This window comes from Tursiops truncatus, chromosome 17 (assembly GCF_011762595.2).
Source record: "Tursiops truncatus isolate mTurTru1 chromosome 17, mTurTru1.mat.Y, whole genome shotgun sequence".
NCBI lineage: Eukaryota > Metazoa > Chordata > Mammalia > Artiodactyla > Delphinidae > Tursiops > Tursiops truncatus.
In genome coordinates, this window is record NC_047050.1 from 15,802,169 (window position 1) to 15,825,246 (window position 23,078).

The 23,078-nt window shown below is 38.2% G+C and overlaps 1 protein-coding gene across 1 annotated transcript in view; it reads right to left on the reverse strand.

Annotated features, from left to right (window-relative positions):
- The window catches only part of EYA1 (EYA transcriptional coactivator and phosphatase 1), a 159,307-nt gene that overhangs the window by 131,007 nt on the left and 5,222 nt on the right, over positions 1-23,078 (reverse strand). Inside the window, exons 2-3 of the mRNA XM_019925191.3 lie at positions 22,805-22,854; positions 21,117-21,235 (exon numbers count right to left, since the gene is read on the reverse strand). Of these exons, the coding sequence (XP_019780750.1) occupies positions 21,117-21,231 (115 nt within the window). The 5' untranslated portion in view covers positions 21,232-21,235; positions 22,805-22,854. The remainder of the gene's footprint in view (positions 1-21,116; positions 21,236-22,804; positions 22,855-23,078) is intronic.

Below are 23,078 nucleotides of genomic sequence, written 5' to 3' on the forward strand. Positions count from 1 at the left end.
ACACTAAAGAATAAAGACTCCCTTTTCCTGATGAACCCAAGTTTTTAAAAGGCTCACTGTTGAAGAGAAGAGGCAGTATATAAAGGAACTACCAGGATATTCGCGATTTTATCAGGTACTGTAATTGAATCTGTGATCACCCGCTACCTGATGCTAAAGAGACTGGTGATTTATTGTGATGGAAAACAGTTTCTGAACGAAAGCCAAATAAACGGAGACCACTGCTGGCTTTGTCGTTGCCAAGCATACATCCACCAGAAAGTTAAAAAGAATCATCTCTGGCCACCAGAACTTTACCCATCCTCACTAGCGCCATGACATTTATAAATATGCCACAGGTGATATAATAGAGCACCCTTCTAAAGCTTTGCATTTAAAAACACAACATGCTGAATTTTTTTTTGTAAGTTTGAGAGATTTCAAATGCTGTCATGTCTGAGAACAATGATCCCATCTGAGCTATTTATCTGAAAAGAAAAATCTGAGTGACGTGTTCTCCTCTAAATAATGGTAGAATTCTTTTATCTCTGCCATACTTTTTCCTGCATTACGTGACTTCAGTCTATCAGAAAATAACAACTTTTAGTCTCTTTTGCCACCACTCAAGAGTCTCTCTTTTTCCTACCACTCCAAATTTCCAATCTTCCATCTGATACTTAAGGACCTACTCATCCTTTAAAAATATTCAGAAATTCTCCTTTACCCCTTTAATCTCCCTGATCCCCTCAGCAGCTTCACCTGTCCATGTACTTTAGGCCTGAGTTATCCTGGGCAACTTGCTACCTTCCAGAAGTGCCACAAACTTCCATCTATCAATTTCTTTGCACTTTGGTTTTGGAGGCAAATAATCCAGCTACCTGCTATAAGACTTTGTAAAAGTTATATGATCTCTTCAACCTTAATAATCTCATATAAAATATTTTAAAAGTAATATCTACAGTGATATATACATACACACACATATGTGTGAGTAGGTGTGTATATATATATATATATATATACACACCTACATACACACACACACAATGGAACACTACTCAGCCATAAAACAAATAAAATCTTTCCATTTGTGACAACATGGATAGACCTTGAGGGTATTATGCTAAGTGAAACAAGTCAGAAGAGAAAGATGCCGCACGATTTCACTTATGTGTGGAATCTACAAAACAAAATAAACGAACAAACAAAGCAAAACTCATAAAGAGAACAGACACTCATAGATACAAAGAACAGATCGGTGGTCGCCAGAGGAGTGTTGTGGGTGGGTGAGATGGGTGAAGGGGGTCAAGAAATACAAACTTCCAGTTATAAAATAAACAAGCCATGGGGATGTAATGTACAGCATGGGGGCTACAGTCAATAATATCGTCCTGCATATTTGAAAGTTGCTAGAAGGGTGCATCTTGAAAGTTCTCATCACAAGCAAAGAAAATATCTATATTATAGAAATGCAATAAGGATCCATAAAAACGTATGTAAAGTACCTGATACAAATAAGGAACTGAAACTATATTTATCATCATCATTAGTAGCAGCAGTATTATACCTACCTACCCTGAATGCCTTTCTCCTGGGGAATAGTACCAGGGAGCAATAAGGAACAGAGTTAAAATACATAATAAATAAATGAATGAACGAATAAAGAGTTAAAAGCACCAGCTTTGGAATTATCAGTTGAAGTTCAATCTAGCTTTGCTATTAACAGTATGAACCTGGAAAAATTACTCAACTTCTGTGTGCCTCAGCTTCCTTCTCTATAAGTGGGGATAACATGCTCACGAGAAGATTAAAAAAGATAAATGCTTAAAAATCATTCAGCACTGTGCTAGGTCCAGAGGCCATGTTTTTATAGCTACTTCTATCATTAGAGTGTCTTTATTAAAGTAATTATGAGAAATCAAAGTGTTTCTTCTGGGACAGAATCTGTTACAAACTTCACACTAAAGTTAAGCTTACCCTTTGAAAAGTAAATTAGAATAATCTAAAGCTAAGTGACTTGTCTAAGATCAACCATTAGGGCAACTGCCTCAGGACAGCCAAAATCAAATCACGGTAACTTGGCGGTGACTCAAGAGGAAGGACTAAATCATGATTATATTAAGTAAACATATCTGCTAATCCCAGAGTCCTAATTTATCCCTCTCCTCCAACTCCCTTTCCGCTTTGGTAACCATAAGTTTGTTTTCTATGTCTGTGAGTCTGCTTTTGTTTTGTAAATAAGTTCATTTGTGTCATATTTTAGATTCCACGTGTAAGCGATATCATATGGTATTTGTCTCTTTCTGACTTACTTCACTTAGTATGATAATCTCTAGGTCCACATCCATGTTGCTGCAAATTCTGCCCATTTTTTAATTGGGTTGTTTGTTTTTTTGATGTTGAGTTGTATGAGCTGTTTATATATGTTGGCTATTAATCCCTTATGGGTCATATCATTTGCAAATATTTTCTCCCATTCAGTAGGTTGTCTTCATTTTGTCAATGGCTTCCTTTGGTGTGCAAAAGCTTTTTAGTTTAATTAGGTACCATTTGTTTATTCTTTTATTTTTATATCTTTATTGCAGTATAATTGCTTTACAATGTTGTGTTAGTTTCTGCTGTACAACAAAGTGAATCAGCTATATGTATACATATATCCCCATATCTCCTCCCTCTTGAGCTTCCCTCCCACCTTCCCTTTCCCAGCCCTCTAGATCGTCATAAAGCATCAAGCTGATCTCCCTGTGCTATGCAGCAGCTTCCCACTAGCCATCGATTTTACATTTGGTGGTGTGTATATATCAGTGCTACTCTCTCACTTCATCCCAGCTTCCCCTTCCCCCATTGTGTCCTCAAGTCCATTCTCTACATCTGTGTCTTTATTCCTGCCCTGCTATTAGGTTCATCAGTACTGTTTTTTTAGATTCCATATATGTGCGTTAGCATACGGTATTTGTTTTTCTCTTTCTGACTTACTTCACTCTGTATGACAGACTCTAGGTCCATCCACTTCCTACTATATATATAAAATAGATAAACAACAAGGTCCTACTGTACAGCACACAGTACTATATTCAATATCCTGTAATAAACCATAAGGGAAAAGAATATGACAAAGAATACGTATATATGTATAACTGAATCACTTTTCTGTACAGCAGAAACTAACACAACATTATAAATCAACTATATTTCAATTTTAAAAAAATGGTCAGGAGAACTAGCCATTTTTCCAACGAGGAAATGCAGATGACCAACAAGCACATGAAAAGATGCTCAACACTGCTAATCATCAGGGAAATGCAAGTCAAAACCACAATGAGATATCACCTCACACCTGCCAGAATGGCTATCATCAAAAAGAACACAAATAACAAACGGAGAAGATGTAGAGAAAAGGGACGCCTTGTAGACTGTTGGTGGGAATATAAACTGGTGCAGCCACTGTGGAAAACAGTATGGAGGTTTCTCAAAAAACTAAAAATAGAACTACCATATGATCCAGCAATTCCACTCCTGGGTATGTACCCGAAAAAAATGAAAACACTAATTTGAAAAGATCATGCACCCCAATGTTCACAGCAGCATTATTTATAATTGCCAAGATATGGAAGTAACCTAAGAGTCCATCAATGGATGAACGGATAAAGAAGATGTGATATATGTATATATATACACACACAATAGAATGTTACTCACTCTTAAAAAGAATAAAATTTTGCCATTTGCAGCAACATGGATGAACTTGGAGGACATTATGCTAAGTGAAATAAGTTGGAGAAAGACAAATACTATATCACTTATATATGGAATCTAAAAAATACAACAAACTAATGAATATATCAAAAAAGCAGCAGACTTACAGATATGGAGAACAAACTAGTGGGTACCACTGGGGGGGGAGGGGCAATATAGGAGTGGGTAAGTGGGAGATACAAACAACTGGGTATAAGATAGGCTCAAGGATGTATTGTGCAACATGAGGAATATAGGCAATATTTTGTAATAACTGTAAATGGAAAGTAACCTTTAAAAATTAAAAAAAAAAAAGAAAACATATACCTCAGTCATTACAATCTTTCTGAAGAAACAGGCTAGTGGGAGGATGGTGAACATAGCAATTGTGATAGAGGATTCCAGGAGAAAATGTGGGCATTTCTCTCCAGCACTGCTTAGTGGCCCATGGAAAAGAGAACCCTGTATTTGTTCACCATAAATTTAACTGGAGACAGAGCTATCAGATCATTGGAGCTTGGGGACTTTAGCTATAAAGATCATCCAACGAACCCATCATACCATGATTCCTTGCTCATCAAGCAACTTCTCATTATAATCTGAATGTTGCAGTCACATAATCTCCAGGAAGATGACAGGCTGATCAGAGGAGATAAGTACCCAGTCCATTTGTTTAGCTATATTTCTCACTATAAATTAAGAGGGCAGTTAAAGCACGTTCTCCCCCAGAGGACAGCTGTGCCTGATGGACTGGGAGCCGGCCTCTGTGTTAAGAATTTGCCCAGGGGCTTCCCTGGTGGCGCAGTGGTTGAGAATCCGCCTGCTAATGTAGGGGACACGGGTTCGAGCCCTGGTCTGGGAGGGTCCCACATGCCACAGGGCAACTAGGCCCGTGAGCCACAAACTGAGCCTGCGCGTCTGGAGCCTGTGCTCCGCAACAAGAGAGGCCGCGGTAGTGAGAGGCCCACGCACCGCGATGAAGAGTGGCCCCCGCTTGCCACAACTAGAGAAAGTCCTCGCACAGAAACGAAGACCCAACACAGCAAAAATAAATTAATAAATTAAACTCCTACTCCCAACATCTTCTTAAAAAAAAAAAAAAAAAAGAATTTGCCCAGGATTGCAGCAAAGGCACCAGCCTGGGTAAGCCGTAGATCCTCCCCAGGTAGTATCTAAGCTCATCTTATAACTTTGCTTCTAACTGTGACGGTATAGCTTGCCTTTGCTTGGCACACGCTCGGTCTTCCTCTCTATTTTGTTTCCTACTTCAATGCTCCAGGACTTTACAAACTCTGTTCATTATCCCTCTACTACTCTTTATGATTCCTTTCTCTCTTCTATTTCAATGAGATTTACTTTCATTCCGCTTTGGTAATTAAATACTTCAGCGACACCACTTCCTAGAACTGCACTGCCTCTAAATAACACCACCTTTTACCTTTTTCATTTGCTCACTTCTGCTGGACTAGCTCTTAATGCTCCTCAGAATATCCCGCCTTTCCAAACCCCTATCCATTCTCCCACTCCAACCACACCAGCCCAGTCTGGAACCCAGAACTCCCACCCTAGAATCCCAAGCGTCACCTCATTTTTCCAAGCATCTTTTTTGCCAAGCTCCATTCTCGGGATTGGCAATCTCTTACTGTTCACTCTTCGGCTCTGTGCTGGCTGACTGAGCATAGGAGAGGAGACCACAATTCACCCGCTAACTGAATCCACTAAAATGTATGCTTTCTGTATTCTTCTGAGTCATCCTGTTGCTTGACAATCCCACCTTTCCATTTCTACTGCCTGAAAGTTTCCATCAAGTCTTTTCTACTTTACTCAACACTCCAAACCGCACCTTAACCCCCATCCTCTTTAGCACATGTCCTCGCCAACTATTTTATAAAGAATGTAGAAGCTGCATTAAATCTTTCAATGATCTTTCTACAACATTTCCCATTTTCCCACTGATGAATATCAATAGAGGTTTTCTTTCCTCTAGCAGCGTTTAAATTTTATACCTTTATTCTTACGCCACGTCCATACCTTCTTTGCAACAATGCTCCAATATTTGATTGTTTGGTCTCAACATCTTCAATCGTTCCATCTCGAGGGACTACTTCCTTCTACTTCCCCTAATTTTAAAAACAGGCAGCAGCACTATTTACAATAGCCAGGACATGGAAGCAACCTAAATGTCCATCAACAGAGGAATGGATAAAGAAGATGTGGGATATATATACACAACAGAATATAACTCAGCCATAAAAAAAGAACAAAATAATGCCATTTGCAGCAACATGGATGGACCTAGAGATTGTCATACTGAGTGAAGTAAGTCAGCATGAGAAAGACAAATATATGATATTGCTTATATGTGGAATCTAAAAAAAGGGTAAAAATGAACTTATTTACAAACCAGAAATTGAGTCACAGATGTAGAAAACAAACTTATGGTTACCAGGGGGAAAGAGGGGAGAGGGATATATTAAGAGATTGAGATTGACATATATATAAAATAGATAACTAATAAGGACCTACTATATAGCACAGGGAACTCTACTCAATATTCTGTAATGACCTATACAGGAAGAGAATCTAAAGAAGAGTGGATATATGTATAACTGATTCACTTTGCTGTACACCTGAAACTAACACAACATTGTAAATCAACTAGGCTCCAATAAAAAAATTTTTAAAAATCCAATAAATAAATAAGGCAGGTCTGCCCTGATTTTAAAACAAACTTCTCTCAAGCATGATCTACCTCTCTGCCTTCTTTCATCACGAAGTTTTCTGAAAGTTTGCCTTCAAGTCCTTAATATCTACTCTGTCTTTAATCCTTTGTATCATCCCTTTATAGCTACTATTTTACTGAAAGGATTTTCCTAATTGCCCGATGCAAACTTTTTCCATCCTGATTTTCCTTAATTCTTCTGTGGAGTGGGCCTTCCTCTGACACTTTTCTCATCATTGACCAACACAACACAGCAGTGTTTCCCTTTTTTAACCTGTATATGTCTTCTTCTCTGGATTTTCTTCCTTTTCCTACTCTGTGGTTCTATAATTCTACCTCCTCATCTATCTAAATTGTCCCTCACAGTTATGTCTTTCCACAATTAAAAAAAAAATCTCCTTCACGTAGACAACTCTCAAATCTCTATCCACATGCACAACTTTTATCACAGGGACCAATCTTCACATTCCAATTATGCAAGGCCCTTGCCTGGATCAAGGTCAAATCAACCTGCTCAAACGCAAACTCCTCATTCTATCCCTTTGTAATGGCCGTGCCACCTAGACAGAAAGTTTCCTTTTCACCCTGATTCCTCCCAGCAACTCATTCCTCACACTCCATTGCCAAGTCTATCATTTCTACCATTCCACTCTTTACAACCATTTCCCCCCCTAATTTCACAGCCACTAACCTAATTACCTTATACCTCTTCTCTTGGAAAAGCTGACCAATTTGCTTTTCAGTCTCTACTCTATTTTGAGCAGAGATACTTATCTTTCCTTAGCCGAGATTTGAGCGAGTCACTCCTGGCTCTGAGGTCTAAGAGCAGGCTCTCCATTTTCTCCCAAATTAAGTTACCATTCCTTTATCGTATTCATAAGGCCCTCTTATACTCTAAGACCAAGCTTTTTATACTTTTATTTTTTCCTTTCCTTGCCAGTTCTTCCATACACATTTTACATTTGTATAACAAACGGTAACTTACAAGAATATAAGAATATTACAAAATATAAGGTCACATCTAATTGTCCTAACTTTCCTGTGTGACACTTATTATCTCCCTTTTACAGACAAAGAACCACATGTCCCTATATACAGTCAACATTTAAACCAAACTGGTCTACTGTATGTTTAATCCTTCCTCAAATCCACAGTATGGCTAGTGCCTTTCCTTCTGACATTAAAGGTTCTACAAATTCCCGTAAACCAATGTCCCACCTGCTGTGTGAAGTCTTGCCTAATCTGCTACTCAGGGGTGATTCTTCTTTTCCTTGAGCTTGTACCTCATTTAGAACACATATCCTACTCAACCTCATTTTACATTTCACAGTCTTATCCGTTTGAATATATTATAAATTTCTTCATGAGAGGAACTCCAGCTTTTTATATCTCTACAGAACATAGCACCATGCTTGACACAGAGCTGGAACACAATATTCACTGAAGGAATGGATGAAGGTAAAAACGTACAACTGACTTTAAAAAACAGATTACAACTGACTTCATACCACTAGGCATACTGCATAAGGCAATTAAACACACTGTGTATGATCACACAGAAGATTACATTTTATTCTTCCCAAATTATCACTCTGTCAACGTATGTGCAGGTTCCTGTAAAGCCTCTCACTTACAGGACACATGCCCCTCATGTTATGTTGAGCAAAGTACTCTTTGGAGAAGATACATTCGCATAAAGGAATATCAATCATTGGAATTTTTGTGTGTTTAGAGAGAACCCTTCCTGAATCAGTAAAAAGAGAGGTAAATAAGTCACAAAGATTTAATAATAATTTGTGGGGCATGATCAGCCCAAGACAAATGTTAGATATTGCTGTAAGTAAGCCTTAAAAAGCCCTTTAAAGAGATTCAATTATGCTGTACAGATGACAAATAACCTATAAGACAAAAGTATAACCATCATAATATTAAGTTATAGTTTGGATTCAATGATAGTATCACTCACAGATTTAATGACTGCTCAAACCATGAGGCCAAAGTGGAAATGTATGGGGGTTGTTTTTGTTTTGTTTTGTTTGCGGTACACAGGCCTCTCACTGCTGTGGCCTCTCCCGCTGCGGAGCACAGGCTCCGGACGCGCAGGCTCAGCGGCCATGGCTCACGGGCCCAGCCGCTCGGCGGCATGTGGGATCTTCCCAGACCGGGGCACGAACCCGTGTCCCCTGCATCGGCAGGCGGACTCTCAACCACTGCGCCACCAGGGAAGCCCGGAAATGTATGTTTTTTAAAAATGTGTCCAATGACTCAAAAAGTGGCATCAAGGGATACCAAATGCATATGTAAACAGGATAAAATTGTTACATGAAATATGAAAGTGCAAGATAGCAATATTCCCAAACATATATTTTATAGATCTTATTTTAGACATATGATTGAATTAATAAATTAAAGATTATAAGCAGCCATTCAACTCTTTCTTCTTTATCTAAAAGTGTATATATCTACCTTTGGTTAATACCCATTTGGAAAATGAGGTATCACAGTCTGGAATATGATTATTATTCCTCTAAAAATTTAAAGTCATCCTCTTTTTCTTAAAAGAGAGTAGAAAAATATTAACTCTACAAAATAGCAATACAACCTTATGAAAACCAAACCAACATACCTAGACTAAACTGGAACTTAAGGGTATACACAGCCAACAAGAAATGTTATTCAGTTTCAAAACTCATTATTCACAGAAAGTATAGCATATTGGAGTAGCCCTGTGCAATGATTTACGTCGAGGTCTGGACTAGTTGACTTTTTTTGGTAAAAGAAGTGATACTTGGTAAGTGACAGCTGCTCCAGTAAAATGTCTCCTGCGATTTCACTTTCTTTTTACTTTTTTTTTTTTTTTGGCAATTCTCATTCTTGCCACACAAGCTCAGGTTTCTAACACACGAAATCTTGGCAGATCAGATGAGCCTCCATTTTGCTGCACATCTCTCCCTCAATCCAATCTATCCTTGAAACTGCTGCCAGATTCATACCTAAAACACTTGCACCCTATCAATCCCTCACTCAAAATATTCAGTGGCTTCTCTACTGGCTCCAGGATAAAGTCCAAATTCCTTAGCCTAGTATTCAGGGTCCTCCACCTCCTAGTTTGGCTCTAGATGATTCTTCCAACCTTATCTACTATCAGTTCCTCTTCAGCTCAACTGGTCTCCTCCCAGTCTCCCAAATGATCCTACCTTTGTTCGTATTGGTCCCTCATTTAGAATGCATTCCATCCCTTCTCAACCTATTCAAATTCTACCCATTTCCCAAACACTCAGCTCAGATTCCATCTCCTTCTTGAAGCCTGGCCAGACCTCAGCAAGCTGAAGAGCTCTTTTCTCTGAACTCTGAGAGCACTTTTGTTTAGATCAGTGGCTTCTAACCTTCTTGAGAATGAAGCCCTCTTTCTAACACCAAAACATTTCAGAACCCAAATGATAGCCTATTTTTAATCTGTTGATGGAGAAAGTACCCGATGACAAAAACCTACTGTGAATTTTCGGACAAGAAAATTTATATTTTCATAAACATAACAGAACGTCCGTACGTGAAAAAGAGTTAAAGATGGATGTGACCTATTAATTTCCTCATCCTTCCGACAGAGCTCTTTGCACAGAACTTGCTGACTTTCAGTACTAGCTCTGCAACTCCTGGGGATCTCTAAGCCACGGACTGGAAATCTCTGCCTTCATAATTTAATTGACACAACATGATCTTTCAGTTTTTGCCAAAATTTTTAAAAAGTCTTATCTCCCCCAACCAGACTGTGAGCTTTTAAAGGCAGAGGTAGTGTCATACTTCATTGTATATGTGCTGGAACCTGGCAGAGTGCTTTGTACGCAGTGAAAACTAAATAAATGTTTCCTTCCTGGGACACTTTAAGTATCTGAGGTTCATTTTTTTCACCAATATTTTATTACAAAAAATTTTCATACATACTGAAAAGTTGAAAGAATTATACAGTGAACAGCCAGAAACCTACCACCAGGATTTCACCATTAACATTTTAATCTATTTACTTTCCCACATCTATTCCTCATAAAACCACCTTATTCTACACGCATTAAAAATAAGCTGCAGACATAATATAGTTCCCCAAAACACTTCAGCGCTCGTATCATTAGAGTTCATATTTGTTTATGGTCCTTTTTTCTTTTAAGTAAAATATACATAATGAAACACACAAATCTTAAATGTGCCATTTGATGACGTTTAACAGATACCTACATTTAGATGTCAAAGTGGGATCTAAACATTTTTAGTGTGTTATAAGAATGGAAACATGGCACCACGGTCTGAAAAGGTTGTTCCAATTTTAAGAATTGAGTTAGCAATGTAACAGTCTCAATTTATGGCCTAGGCAATATTTACATAGAATTTTCACGTGGAAGAGTAGTCACTTTAAAAATAGCTTATATATATTGAGCGTTTACCACATGCCAGGCATTGTGCTAAGCACTTTATACGCAATAGCTTATTTGCTTCTCGTGGCAACATCATGAGATATTTATTATAATTGTCACATTTGAAAGATGAGGAAACTGCAGCTTAAAGACGTTTAAAAACTAGCCTAAGGTCACACAATTAGGTTTCAAATTTCTTTGATTACCATACCTTTTATGAAACCACTGAAAAATCAAACGTTGTCCAATTAGGGTTTTATCATCCTTAATCATTCCTCTGATGGAGATCTGAACAATCAGTGAAGGGCACAGCAATAGAAAAGTCCCAGAAGAGCAGGGCATTGAACAAAAGTGTATCACTGTATGTTGCAAATTAGCGGATGGTAAAATAAACTAGTGTATGAAGATTGGAAGCAGATGAGCTGGCTTGGGTTCATAACCTCAATCATATCAATCTGGAAAAATGGTTTACTTGCCTAAAATGTAATCAACCTACCAAATTTACATCTCAGATCATACCTTTTCCCATTCTTCACCGAATCACAGGAGCACCCAGAACTAAATCCTACTCTCTGTGTATTAATTGAGAAAGTACTTACTGAGTACCACAGGTACTCAGAGTACCTGCAAAGGCTATTAAGAGATGTGCAGATCTCACAAGGGAAGGAAACATCTTCTCTTTCCATGGAAACACTGCAGTAGCCAGCCAGCATGCAGTAGCCATATGTTTGCTTAAAAATATATAACATGTATTATTCTTTAATAATAGCTGCTATTCTTTGAGCATATAGTATGGCAGTGACTGTGCGTAGCATTTTAGGTCTGTCCCTGCCGTTAAAGAACCTTGAGCCTCTACTAGGTGAAATACACCCAGTGAAAAAGGTATAACCCCCATTTTTACAGTGGGGAAAGCAGAGGCTCAGAGATCATATACGACAATAACAGTAACAACAAAAACAGCCAATGGTTAAGTAATTCCTAGGAGTCAGACTGTTGTAAGTGCTTTACCCACTCATTTAACTATCCTCACACCCCTACAGGTCAGTACTATTATTCTCTTCATTTTACAGACCAGGAAGCAGAGATAAAGGGCATCACACTTGCTAAGTGGTAAGGGGCAGGGCTAGCATCCTGGCTTCCCAGCCTTCCCCCAACCCCCTGCTCTTGTGTCTCTCAAAACCCACATGTCAGTTACATTGTTAAACTGACTTTTTTTTTTTTTTTTTTTTTTTTTTGCGGTACGCGGACCTCTCACTGTTGTGGCCTCTCCCGTTGCGGAGCACAGGCTCCAGACGCGCAGGCTCAACGGCCATGGCTCACGGGCCCAGCCGCTCCGCGGCATGTGGGATCTTCCTGGATCGGGGCACGAACCCGTGCCCCCTGCATCGGCAGGCGGACTCTCAACCACTGCGCCACCAGGGAAGCCCTAAACTGACCTTTTTAAGCCCAGGTTAGTCTGACTGCAAAATCCACCCTCTCATGATCATGCAATACTGCTCTGATATATTTTAAATATTATCCATTCTCTGCTTTCCTTAAGGCAAGTATCAAATAGAAATTTGTGCTGAAATAAAAATATATAAATAAGTACATGATTTTAGATAAAAATGCCCTCATAACGTCTCACCTGGAGTCTTTTCTCCCCACCTACCACCTGCTGAATAGAGTTTCAAAGTACTACCTAAGTGTATTTGCAAGACACAGACTCTATCACATCACTCTCCTATTTGCAAGCCTTCAGGTCACCCAGTTCCTACAGGATTGAATCCAAACTCCTGAACCTGGTACATAAGGCCATTCATCATCTGTCTGCCATGTCTCTCAACACCCCCCTGCCCGCACCCCCCCCCCCCACAGCCCCCGGGATTAGGGATGGCTTTGCTACACCTGAATAATCCATGGCCTCCCTTTCTGCCTTTCTGGCTTGGCATCCAGTGGTTTTCTACCTCTCCTTCAAGATTCAGTTTAAGCATTACCAGTGTGCAGAAACCATCCCTAGATCACCTCAGTCATGCTTAGGCATCCCTCCTCCTCTGGAGAATACAGCCCTGAGCATCAAGTATGGTGGTCATCTGATTATTGGTCTGCCAATCACAGTAGACCGTGAACTTCTCCTTGGCAAGAATGGTATTTGGTAAATTTCTAGACACAATCAATAACTATTTCTTGAATTAACAAGGCAATAGTGGATATATAGCACGATATATATTCTTACATGATATGTATATTCTTTTCACTGCGGTGTGTATACATCCTTGCTCCTGCAATTTTTCCCCACCTTAAAAATGTTGACCTCCAATCATGACTCCTTACCATCTATGTAAGGATACTAAACCCAAGTGTGCTAACTGCTTGATCTTTTTATCATTCAGCTGTTTCTTGGACTATGTGAAAGTTAATTCATCGCTGCTGAATAATACTGAGTCCAAGTGGAAGTTTCCATTTATAAAACAGTTAATTAGTACATATCAAATGCAAGTTAGTTCCTGTGGAGCAAATTCAAACTCAGCAGCAATGCTGACTGCGGATGTTCTCTGGATGGACGGCCTATGGCTACTGTAGGAATTGGTCTGTACAATGATCATTTTCAAAAATTTGCAAAATGGGCTTTAGCTACTTATTGAATCTGTTAATGCTTTGTAAATAAAATTAGTGAGCCTCCTCTTGGAATCATTCACCTGCATTATTTACCTAGTAATATGCAATAACAAATATTTGTTGACTGTTTTCAGGGCCAAGCCTTCTGCCATCTGCTAAGGACACAACAGTGAACAGACTTATCCCTGCCTTAGGGACCCGTGAGCCTCTACTAGGTGAAACACACATATAAATGGAAGCTGTAGTTCCTTCAACGGGTAATAATCTTAGATAAAGTAACATAAAAACTTCTTAAGGCAGGTTAAGTATTTCAGTAAGTGCTAAGTTTTTAGGCTATTAGGAAGTCCTTTTTTTTTTTTTTGAGTGTAAAGGATGCAGCCTTTAAAATTAGCCTGACATGCCTTTGAATCTCTTTTCCAACACAGATAATATGCTGTGGGAGCATAGAATAATCACTTAAACTCTTTAAAATGAGGTGCAGAAAAGCTACCCTAACTTTTGTTAGGATAAAATAAAATAAGGTAGGTGGAGGGAATAAAAGAAATCCTTAAATAGATAGTAAGAACTTAGTCTATTCAGTTCATAGTCCTTATTTTGCTAAAACAGTATTCTCCCCACACAAAATTCCCCTTATCAGTAATAGATGCAGTGATAAAACAAGGAAATATTTTAGATTTTGATTTAGATTAATCTTATGAAAGAAAAAATGTCTCTGTCCTATATTACAGGGAGCACTTTAAAATACTCCTTGGAATGTGTCTGGTAGAGTTCACCCACCTTTTTCAGTGTAATGGGATACTGGAGGCATGAAATAGAACTGAAAAACCTGCAAACCCAGCAAACTACCTTGTACATAATCATAGTAAGCTTTTAGTTATAAACTACTTGGCCGTCCTAAAGCTTAACGTAAATCCTCGATTAGCTTCTCAAAATTTATGTTCTCTTTTAGTAAAGGCAATATTTTAGCAGTCTTTGAGGATGTCTATGTGACAGATGACTTCTTCCTACCTAAAGGGAAAAGGGAAAAATAGAAAATTTACAATTCTGTATATATTCTTTCTATTATATTGTAAGTTTGGAGGCAAAAAGAAGAGAATGAATTATTCTTGGACCTTATTCCAAGTAAGCAAGGTGAGAATAAGCGCGCACGCGTGCACGCACACACACACCACTTTTATCTATATACTGCTCACCCCAAAACATCCTTGGGCATCCTAAGAAATTAGAAATTACTTAAATCAGGGAATTCATGACCAAAGCGATAAGGATTGGCCTAAATACTGGCACTCACTAAAGGTCTGCACGTCCCTCTGGGGGAAACCAAAGTTTCTCCCAGAGATAGGATGTCCTTAGGAAGTTATACATACTTCTGTTCCAATGAAAGTTCTGGCCCAGCTAGGGGAGAGGTGCCCCAGAACTGTAATTCTCTGAACTATTAGATATTGGGAGTAGATGAAAACTGTCTACATCGAGTCATTAGTTTATCAAGAAGCCTGGCCCTCTAGAAACTCTGAGCCTAGTTTCAGGCAGTATTATAGTTCCTATTCTTACTATGAAAGATACAGTTAGTGATATGTAATTGGCTAGAGTATGTTTGCCAACCTGCAAGCCCTACACATGCCAACCCTCTATTCCTCCCACTTGACCTCTTCCACTCCCTGTCATTCTCTCTCCTCCTGTTCCTAGAATGTAGCACGCATGTTCCCAACTTATGGCTTTGGAAACTGCTCTTCCTATGGAGCCCCCAACAAATGCCATTTAAGCTTCTTCTTTGAGTTTTGCTTGGTTACTATAACCTGGTTCTTAAAGTCAAGAGAAATGTGACCAAATTCATCACCCACTTCAAAATATTTTCTGAGGCCGAAAAGACTTACTCTGAGCAGTAGCAAAACTGCAACCACTTTTAAAATTTCACAGTAATACTGCTTCAATCCAAATGTGCATATAATAATGACTATTATAATGAAAAGCAGAGATGACTTCCCAACTCCGTTTGATCCCAGAGAGGCTTAACATAGATGGACGGCTGGTGGAATTATAATTAAGTCTAAAGCTTTGAAAATGAAAACTAGTAAGAGACAATCCCCTAGAAGTTAACCTATTGATGCAATATGCTATGTGCACACGACACAAGGAAGAAATCTCACACACTCATGCACAAAAGAACTTAAAAAGCAGAGTATGACTACCCTGGGGAGTTGTCCTTATAATGAAGTCCTTTTGTCATCAAAGCCTTTGCCATTGGTCCTTTTACAGCTCTGCTGTTTGCTAGAGAATAGTGTTCTCCAGTCACGAGGACAGTGGAGGTACCAATGTTTAGTACGAAGGTATTAGAAAAGGTATTGGCAGATGGTGGAATCATGTATTCTCTCCCTAGAGTGATACAGTGATTTGAAAACCCAGGCTCTGGACTCAAATAGAACTTGATTCAAATACCAGGTCAGATACCAGTGGTACCAATTACAAATCATGTGTCTTTCAACTTGGCATTTAACTTTCGGAGACTCAGTTTTATTGTACATGAAACAATAATGGTACTCTGGAAGGGGATATTATCTATATATGGTCTAGAAATTCACAGAGCACTTAGTAAGTTCCTAGTGTGTTACAAGTTTTACTTATCATCCTCACAGCAAGCCTGATATGAGACCTGCTGTTATCCCCCCTGCACAGATGAGACTGAGCCACACAGAAGTTAACGTGCCTGAGCTCACACAGCCAGCAAAAGGAGCTGGGATTCAAACCCAGTGTCTCAACCACTATGCTGGCGATCTCCAAGGATTTTCTGAAGACGAAAGAAACGAATCATAGAGAACAGTCAGCTTAGTGACTAATAATAAGTTATTCTTAAAAATTAGCTATTATTTTCATTAACTACCAACAGGCATGTGAAAATTATTCTCATACACTGTATACGCAAACATTAAATCCTAACAAATTATTTTTTTCATCCTTTCACAGCTTTTGCTAAAGAACAATTTAAAAGAGGCCAATTCTGTGGCTACAGACAGATTCTAAAAATGTCACTTAGAAACTCCTTTACTCACAATGTCCCTTCATCTTCCAGAAACTAAATCATGTACAGAATGTAAACAACAATAAAATTAGATTACCGTTTTTTCTACTGACAACAGAAAATTTGACCACAAATATATAAATATAGCTTTTAAAATGTAGCCTCAAACCATAATGTTATACACATTCACTCCAGTTGACATATTTTTCGTAAGTAAGAGTTCTTAAAAATACTCTAGTTGGCTATAACTGTATTTTACGAAATTAAAATTACAGTGAGGAAAACAAATTCAAGATACTGGCAATTTGTTTGCATTCTAAGCTTTGTAGAAAGGATAAAGCAACTTTCAAATAACTTCTGATAATAGAAATTTGTAAAATTGAATTAACCTATCAGCCTAAAATATGAAATACACAACTAAATCAGTCTTAAAATGCAGAAAATTTAACCACCTAATCCAAGATTGCATCTCTTATCATCTGGGAAATCTGATATACCAATTCAAAATTACTACTTGAATTACCATCAGAATCCCTGAAACCCTATTTGTAGTGAAGATTCCAGTTGCATCTGGTTTTATGTCACTTCAAGACAAATTCCTCTGCTTTAAGACAAGTTTAGCCTCTTCTTGAGTTTGCCTCTAAATTTACAATCAAGAAAACTCAGAATGAGAGCTTTGAGTTCTGCTTGCTCACAACTCCTTTTTGCCCTTCACCACTCCTCACCCCTAGACAACCAAAAATAAACACTCACACTAGCAATATACGAACCGACCAATCTTATGCTCCCGTGGATTTAAGACAAGCAGAAAAAACAAAGATGGAAAGAATCACTGCTTTGCAAACAAGGCCTTAATTAGGTACGTAAATAAAAATCCTTTTACTGCTGGAGCCCTAGGTCCTTCTGAAGAAACGTTTCCCAACTACGTCTCACACTGACACAACACAAACGTCAACACGCAGCCTCTACCAAAGAGAGGCCGGAACGTATACCTACACACTGGAAATCCTCTCAGGTCCGACGCTCATATTTATCTAATAGGAGTATCACCACCCAAGAGCCTATGTCTTAAAAATTAAGCTTTAATAATCTAATAAGAAATTCCTCTTCCATTCTGTCCCGAAAGACGAAAAGACTAGAAGAAAACAGTTATAAAAGGAAAGCCACCACTGATGTTTCCATAACCATTCCATCAGTCTCTCCAGGTCAAGCTTTAATTATTGAACAGTAATCTAAAATAGTTATTAACTCATCTGGAGACATATCACTTCTAACAGTGCTTTTCTTAATGCAAGTCAAGCATTCATTTATACTATTTTGTATTTTTGCCTCTTTATGTTTTCTAGTTCAAAGATGTATAAACTGGGTGAAACCCACAGTTCACTGCAACAATAACAACTCCCAGAGAGGTTGGAATAGAATATACAAATATGAAGAGTTGAAACTTTTGAAATCTGAAACATTCAAACAACGAATCTCACTAAAGAACATTTCAACTAGGAAGGAGAAAAGCACAATATGTGAGGCTGCAGCTCAGTGTCTTTCTGTCTTTATCCCTTAGATGAACCATGAAAATAGGCACTAGCCTGTGAGGACAGAACCTACAAACACTGAGTCTTATGATAATTTGGCAGCCAACTTAAGAAGAAACTTAATATTCTCTGCCTCTCCACTCCATTCCCTTCTTGTTTGTTCTGCAGATGAAGTTATGGTTTTTGATACAGGAGATTTTCATGTTTTCTTAGCCTCATGATAGGAACAAGTGGCTGCAGGAAATAAAAAATGGCTCTGGTGAGAGAAGACAACCTATCTAAGTGGGTGGAGGGCCAACAACTATGTAAACTCAATGGAAGTTTTGTTGACCTAATTAAGGAGACTCATTGCAACTGGGCTGCAATAAAGTCACTTAAATATCCATCATGGCAGGGATAGCTAGAAATACTTGTTATGGACCTAGGGGAGGTGATTGATATTTTAAACACTTTTTAAAAAGTTAAGGGATTTCTTGTTTTTTTCATTCCTCTAATTCATTGGTAAATACTGCTGGTTTCAAAATAAATAAGATTTCAAAGAAGGAATAGGAAAATCTATAATGATTCTATTCCAGGAAAGCTTGTCAGCCACTGTGAATTCACTCATTTTTAAGCTGAACTCCTCTAGTGGTGACTGAGAGAAAAGACACAAATGCCTTATGCAACATGTAAGCAGCATGATAAATCGATTCACAAACTTAATAATAACCCAGAACTTTCTGATATCGTTTGCATCTGAACAGACATGTAGCATAGGTGGTGAAGAAAGTTTGGGTCCATGTTTTCAAACTGTACACTAAAGTAAAACTGATGCCCCAGTCGACTGACTAAAATTTCATGTATTCTTTGGATAATTTATACTGATATCTTCTCACTTCACTTTCTACCATAACCTTTGCAAAGTATACCAGTAAAGAATGCCCGAAAACAGAGTGAGGTGAGTAACTGGGTACCTGTCTGAAATAGGTCTAAAAAAAATCCATTTCTAAGCCATAAGATAACTAAGAGGTTTTTTTTTTTAGGAGAGAAATAATTTCTAAGTATTTCCCAAATTGATAGTTCAGCAGATTACGCAGTTATCTAAAACATTTTCTTAGTTTGGATTTATTTTAGTTACGCAAAAATCTGATCAAGTACATATTACTGAATACAAACATGACATCAAGCTATGAAATATAAATATTCAGAAATAGTATCATTTCACATGTCCTTAAAAAGCAAACCACGCATCACTCACACAAAGCCATCCAAGGGGGCAGTCTCCAACACGTACCCTGTTTCAATATTGCCTGGTTCTTCTTTTGTAGGAGTTGATTTGCCAGTAAAACGATGACAAAATGAAAACATCTTACCCCTATTTCATGTCTTCATATATAAGAAAATTAACTCATAATTACTCCTACCAATATGTATTGGTCTATTCTATAAATCAAAACAATATAACATACTTAGAGCTTCTTTTTTTTTTTAAGTTACTTTAAATGATTGTCTTATTTGGACTTCACAGTGATGAGAATGACTGTTACAGGTTTCCACCTCTGGTCCCCTGATGCTGCCCTCAGCGGCCGCCCTGCACGCTGACACTGGCATGGGGCCTACCGGTCCAGGGCCCTGCAGTGGTCTGTGTGTCTGTGCACACACCCGGTCCAGTCCACACTGCAGCAGCTGTCATGCTCACACCTGAAGCCAAATTCCAAAGGAGAGGAAAAAAGGACTGCTGGTGTTTATTTCATCTGCTCTATAAAATCTTCCTAAATGCTAGAATGACTTTCCTATACATAACTGAAATTTCTTTTTGATTGCCTATCGAAATGGGCAGAAAAGAGTTTCCCATGTAAAGGAACCTTTTTCAGAGATTTTTTTTTGCTACGTCAGCAAAGTTTCTACTTTTGACAGGGACCATTTTCCATAAATGAAGGTATTTACTCAAAAAGGAAAATACAGACGACTTACATGTAAAAACAATCACGGAGGCTGTAAAAGTTATCTCCTATCAGAAACAACTGATTTTACATTGTATCCATTACCAGAAATTTCACATCATTATCAGTTTCAAAAGGCTTCCCTCACACATACGGGAATATTGCACCAAACGAACAAGTTTATGGCATTTGGGATTTTTTTTGTTGTCGTTTTTAAGAACTATGATGAAAGATCATCATGGTGATTGAGAAATGATGGTTAAGGGTTTTGCTTATGGATGGAACTCTAATGTAGATAATTCTAGTGAAACTTAGGTTCTAAGTTCATCAAGGTCCTAAGGCTTAGTAAGGAATAAATAAGCAAAAATATCATCTGTGAAGAAGGAATATTTCAGTAGGCTAAAGTAGAAATAAATACAATGCAATATGTAACATACCCTTCTATGAAGTTTTAAAAATATGTATAGTACCTAAATAAACGTGCACGACAGCTAACGATACAAATAGCTTTACCTCTATGTTTAGACTTAGGTATATATGGATTAAGGTAGGCGTTCCTATTTACATGAAATTTACATAAATATTCACATGTATTAATTACACAAAAATCATTGTAACAGTACTATGTTTGAAGTATATACTTAATCTTTAAGAAAGTAAATGAATTTCATGTTATCTTCCAAGTAAGGTCATATATTTGTAAACAATAAGTATTTTTTTACTTCTTTATATTTCAGTGGCCAAAGCCCCAAGAACATTAGGCACACAAATTATTTTATTGATATTTAGAGACAATCCAGTCTAATGTTGCCTTGAAACAAATTTGGTTATATTTAGTAACAAAGGGAAAGTAAAATAAAGGAAATAATCCAAATTTTCATGGCTCATAGAGCAAAACGATTGCAGATTGATACTGTGCTGTGGAGAACGATCAACAAGAAGAAAAAACACACTCAAAGCTTAAATATGTCATGCATACATATGCATCTATGTGAAATAAAACCAGTCTGTGTAATGTCACAATAACCTGGTAACATGCAGTCCCTAAGTAAGGGTGGATACTGATTCGTAAGTCAAATTACCTAAACAAGAAATAAAACAGTGGTTTCATGGATTTGACAACTGAAGTCATAACCACCTAGTAACACAGTGTATACTGATGAAGAAACAAGGTGCAAAGTAAACAGTGAGAAGGCAGACACTCACCTTCGGTGCCATTGGGAGTCATGGAATTACTATTTATATGAGAGTTATCGAGTTTGGGGGATTCACTACTACCACTCAGACGGCTATGCGGGCTGGTTAGATCCTGCATTTCCATAGACCTAAAGACAAGAAGCCTTCCGTTTGACAGATGTACCAAATTCATAACCCCACTATTTAATGCGCTAACGACTTGACACCTTCTTTGAAACACATTCGCACAAAAGTCCCATTGTATCTATCTTCTTCGACTCAAAATAGTTTGTCTTACGTTATGAAAGGATGGCTGAAGTGAAAATGTAACGTGTACTATTACAAGATGTCACTGGCCTTACCTATTCAGCCAAACATTCATATAGAGTTTTTTCTTAAATCTCTTTTTCTCTCCTCCGATAGCTCATCAAGTCCCAAGATCTATTGAGACAATTCCATCTATTTTTATTATCAAAGAAAACAGACCATCATGCTTTTCTTTTTAGGTGGGAAAAAAACCCCAAGGCATTATTTTTCTAAAAGACGAAAGTGTAAAATTGAAAAAAAAAAAATCACTTTTCTATGGAATCTCTTTCATCTGATAAATTAGCACTAGGTACTCCTTTATAATTTACCGCCCAATTGTAATTTAATGGGTCTCCAAACCAAATACCACACTTGAAGCCTATAGTCCAGTGACAGGGAATGAGTTGTCCCTGATGCATGTGTTTACTCTGGTAAACTGCTTAATTGTTCCTCTGTCTCCCTTGAAACAAATGCAGCATTAAAACATCCTGATGTCGGCTCACTTGTTTGCTTTGTGGATTACATACAGCCTGCCCAAGTGAGGAGGGAGCAGGCCAGCATACAGTGAGTCCCCAGCAACATGAGTAGTCAGAATACCTCAGCTGTCACCCACTCAGGGAAATAAGAACAATGCCACTTCCCTGCTCAAATTGGGCATTTTTACAACACAAAACCAGCGAAATCCCCCCGAAAGTTCTTCCACTCGGCAGTTGCGTATGCCCTACAGGGTACAGAAGCCACGACTCATGTTCACAATTTCAGAGCCATTCACTTATATTGCATCTTTTCCTAATGAAGAGAGGCGAGCATTTGTTTAAAGTGACTAAAAACACACCTAGATACCGTTCTGTTTTCTGACAGCCAAGTGTTTGAAAGTCTAAGACCCATTCACTTTGTTTTAAACTTTGTGTTTTTCTAAAAAAAAGAAAAAAAAAAAAAGAAAAAGGAAGGGGGTTAATATGTATGAAGCTAAGACTGTCTGTTCATCCCGCCAGGCCAATAAAAGCTCCAGTCGTTTTAATTTGGAGGCTGCACTTAAACTGACTGTAAACGTCAGTGTTTAAAACGGCTTAACATGAACCGTTTTACTTCCAAAGTGAGTTTTGACTTCCCCAAGTCTTCTGGATTCAAATGGGAAATGGCTTAAAATCCAATTTTTCTCCCCTAATTCTCATGACACATTCACAGTTTTCCTAACCCCAGAAACTAGAACCCCTAATCATTTTCAAACCCAGGATCCTCTTCCCTTTCTACATATTTAACAATTTTTTACAGGCACACACACAAATGGTTAAGTAATTTCCAACCAAGGCTATTAATAGAAATAATTAAGAAATACTAGACAAAAATAGATAGGGGGGGGTCACAGAAAGGTAATCTCCCCAAATGTCAAATATCAACGATATCCTTACCTGCAACTTGAGGAAACAGCAACATCTGAACTGGTTTGAGATGTTTGCACCTGTGATCAGGGGTAAAAAATTAGAAGCTGTTGTTACTCTGCTTCAGTGTCAGTTCTTAATTATACAGAGCACGTGGCTCAGGACTACAATGCTCTCTTTTAACCAAAAGAGAAAAAGGAGGATACTGCAGCGGTGAAAGGCATATTGTCTTTAAGTTGAGGTCTCCACTGTTGTTTCCTCCTCCAGGTCTGCCCTCCTCCTCCCCTTGTTAGGGGGGGAAGGC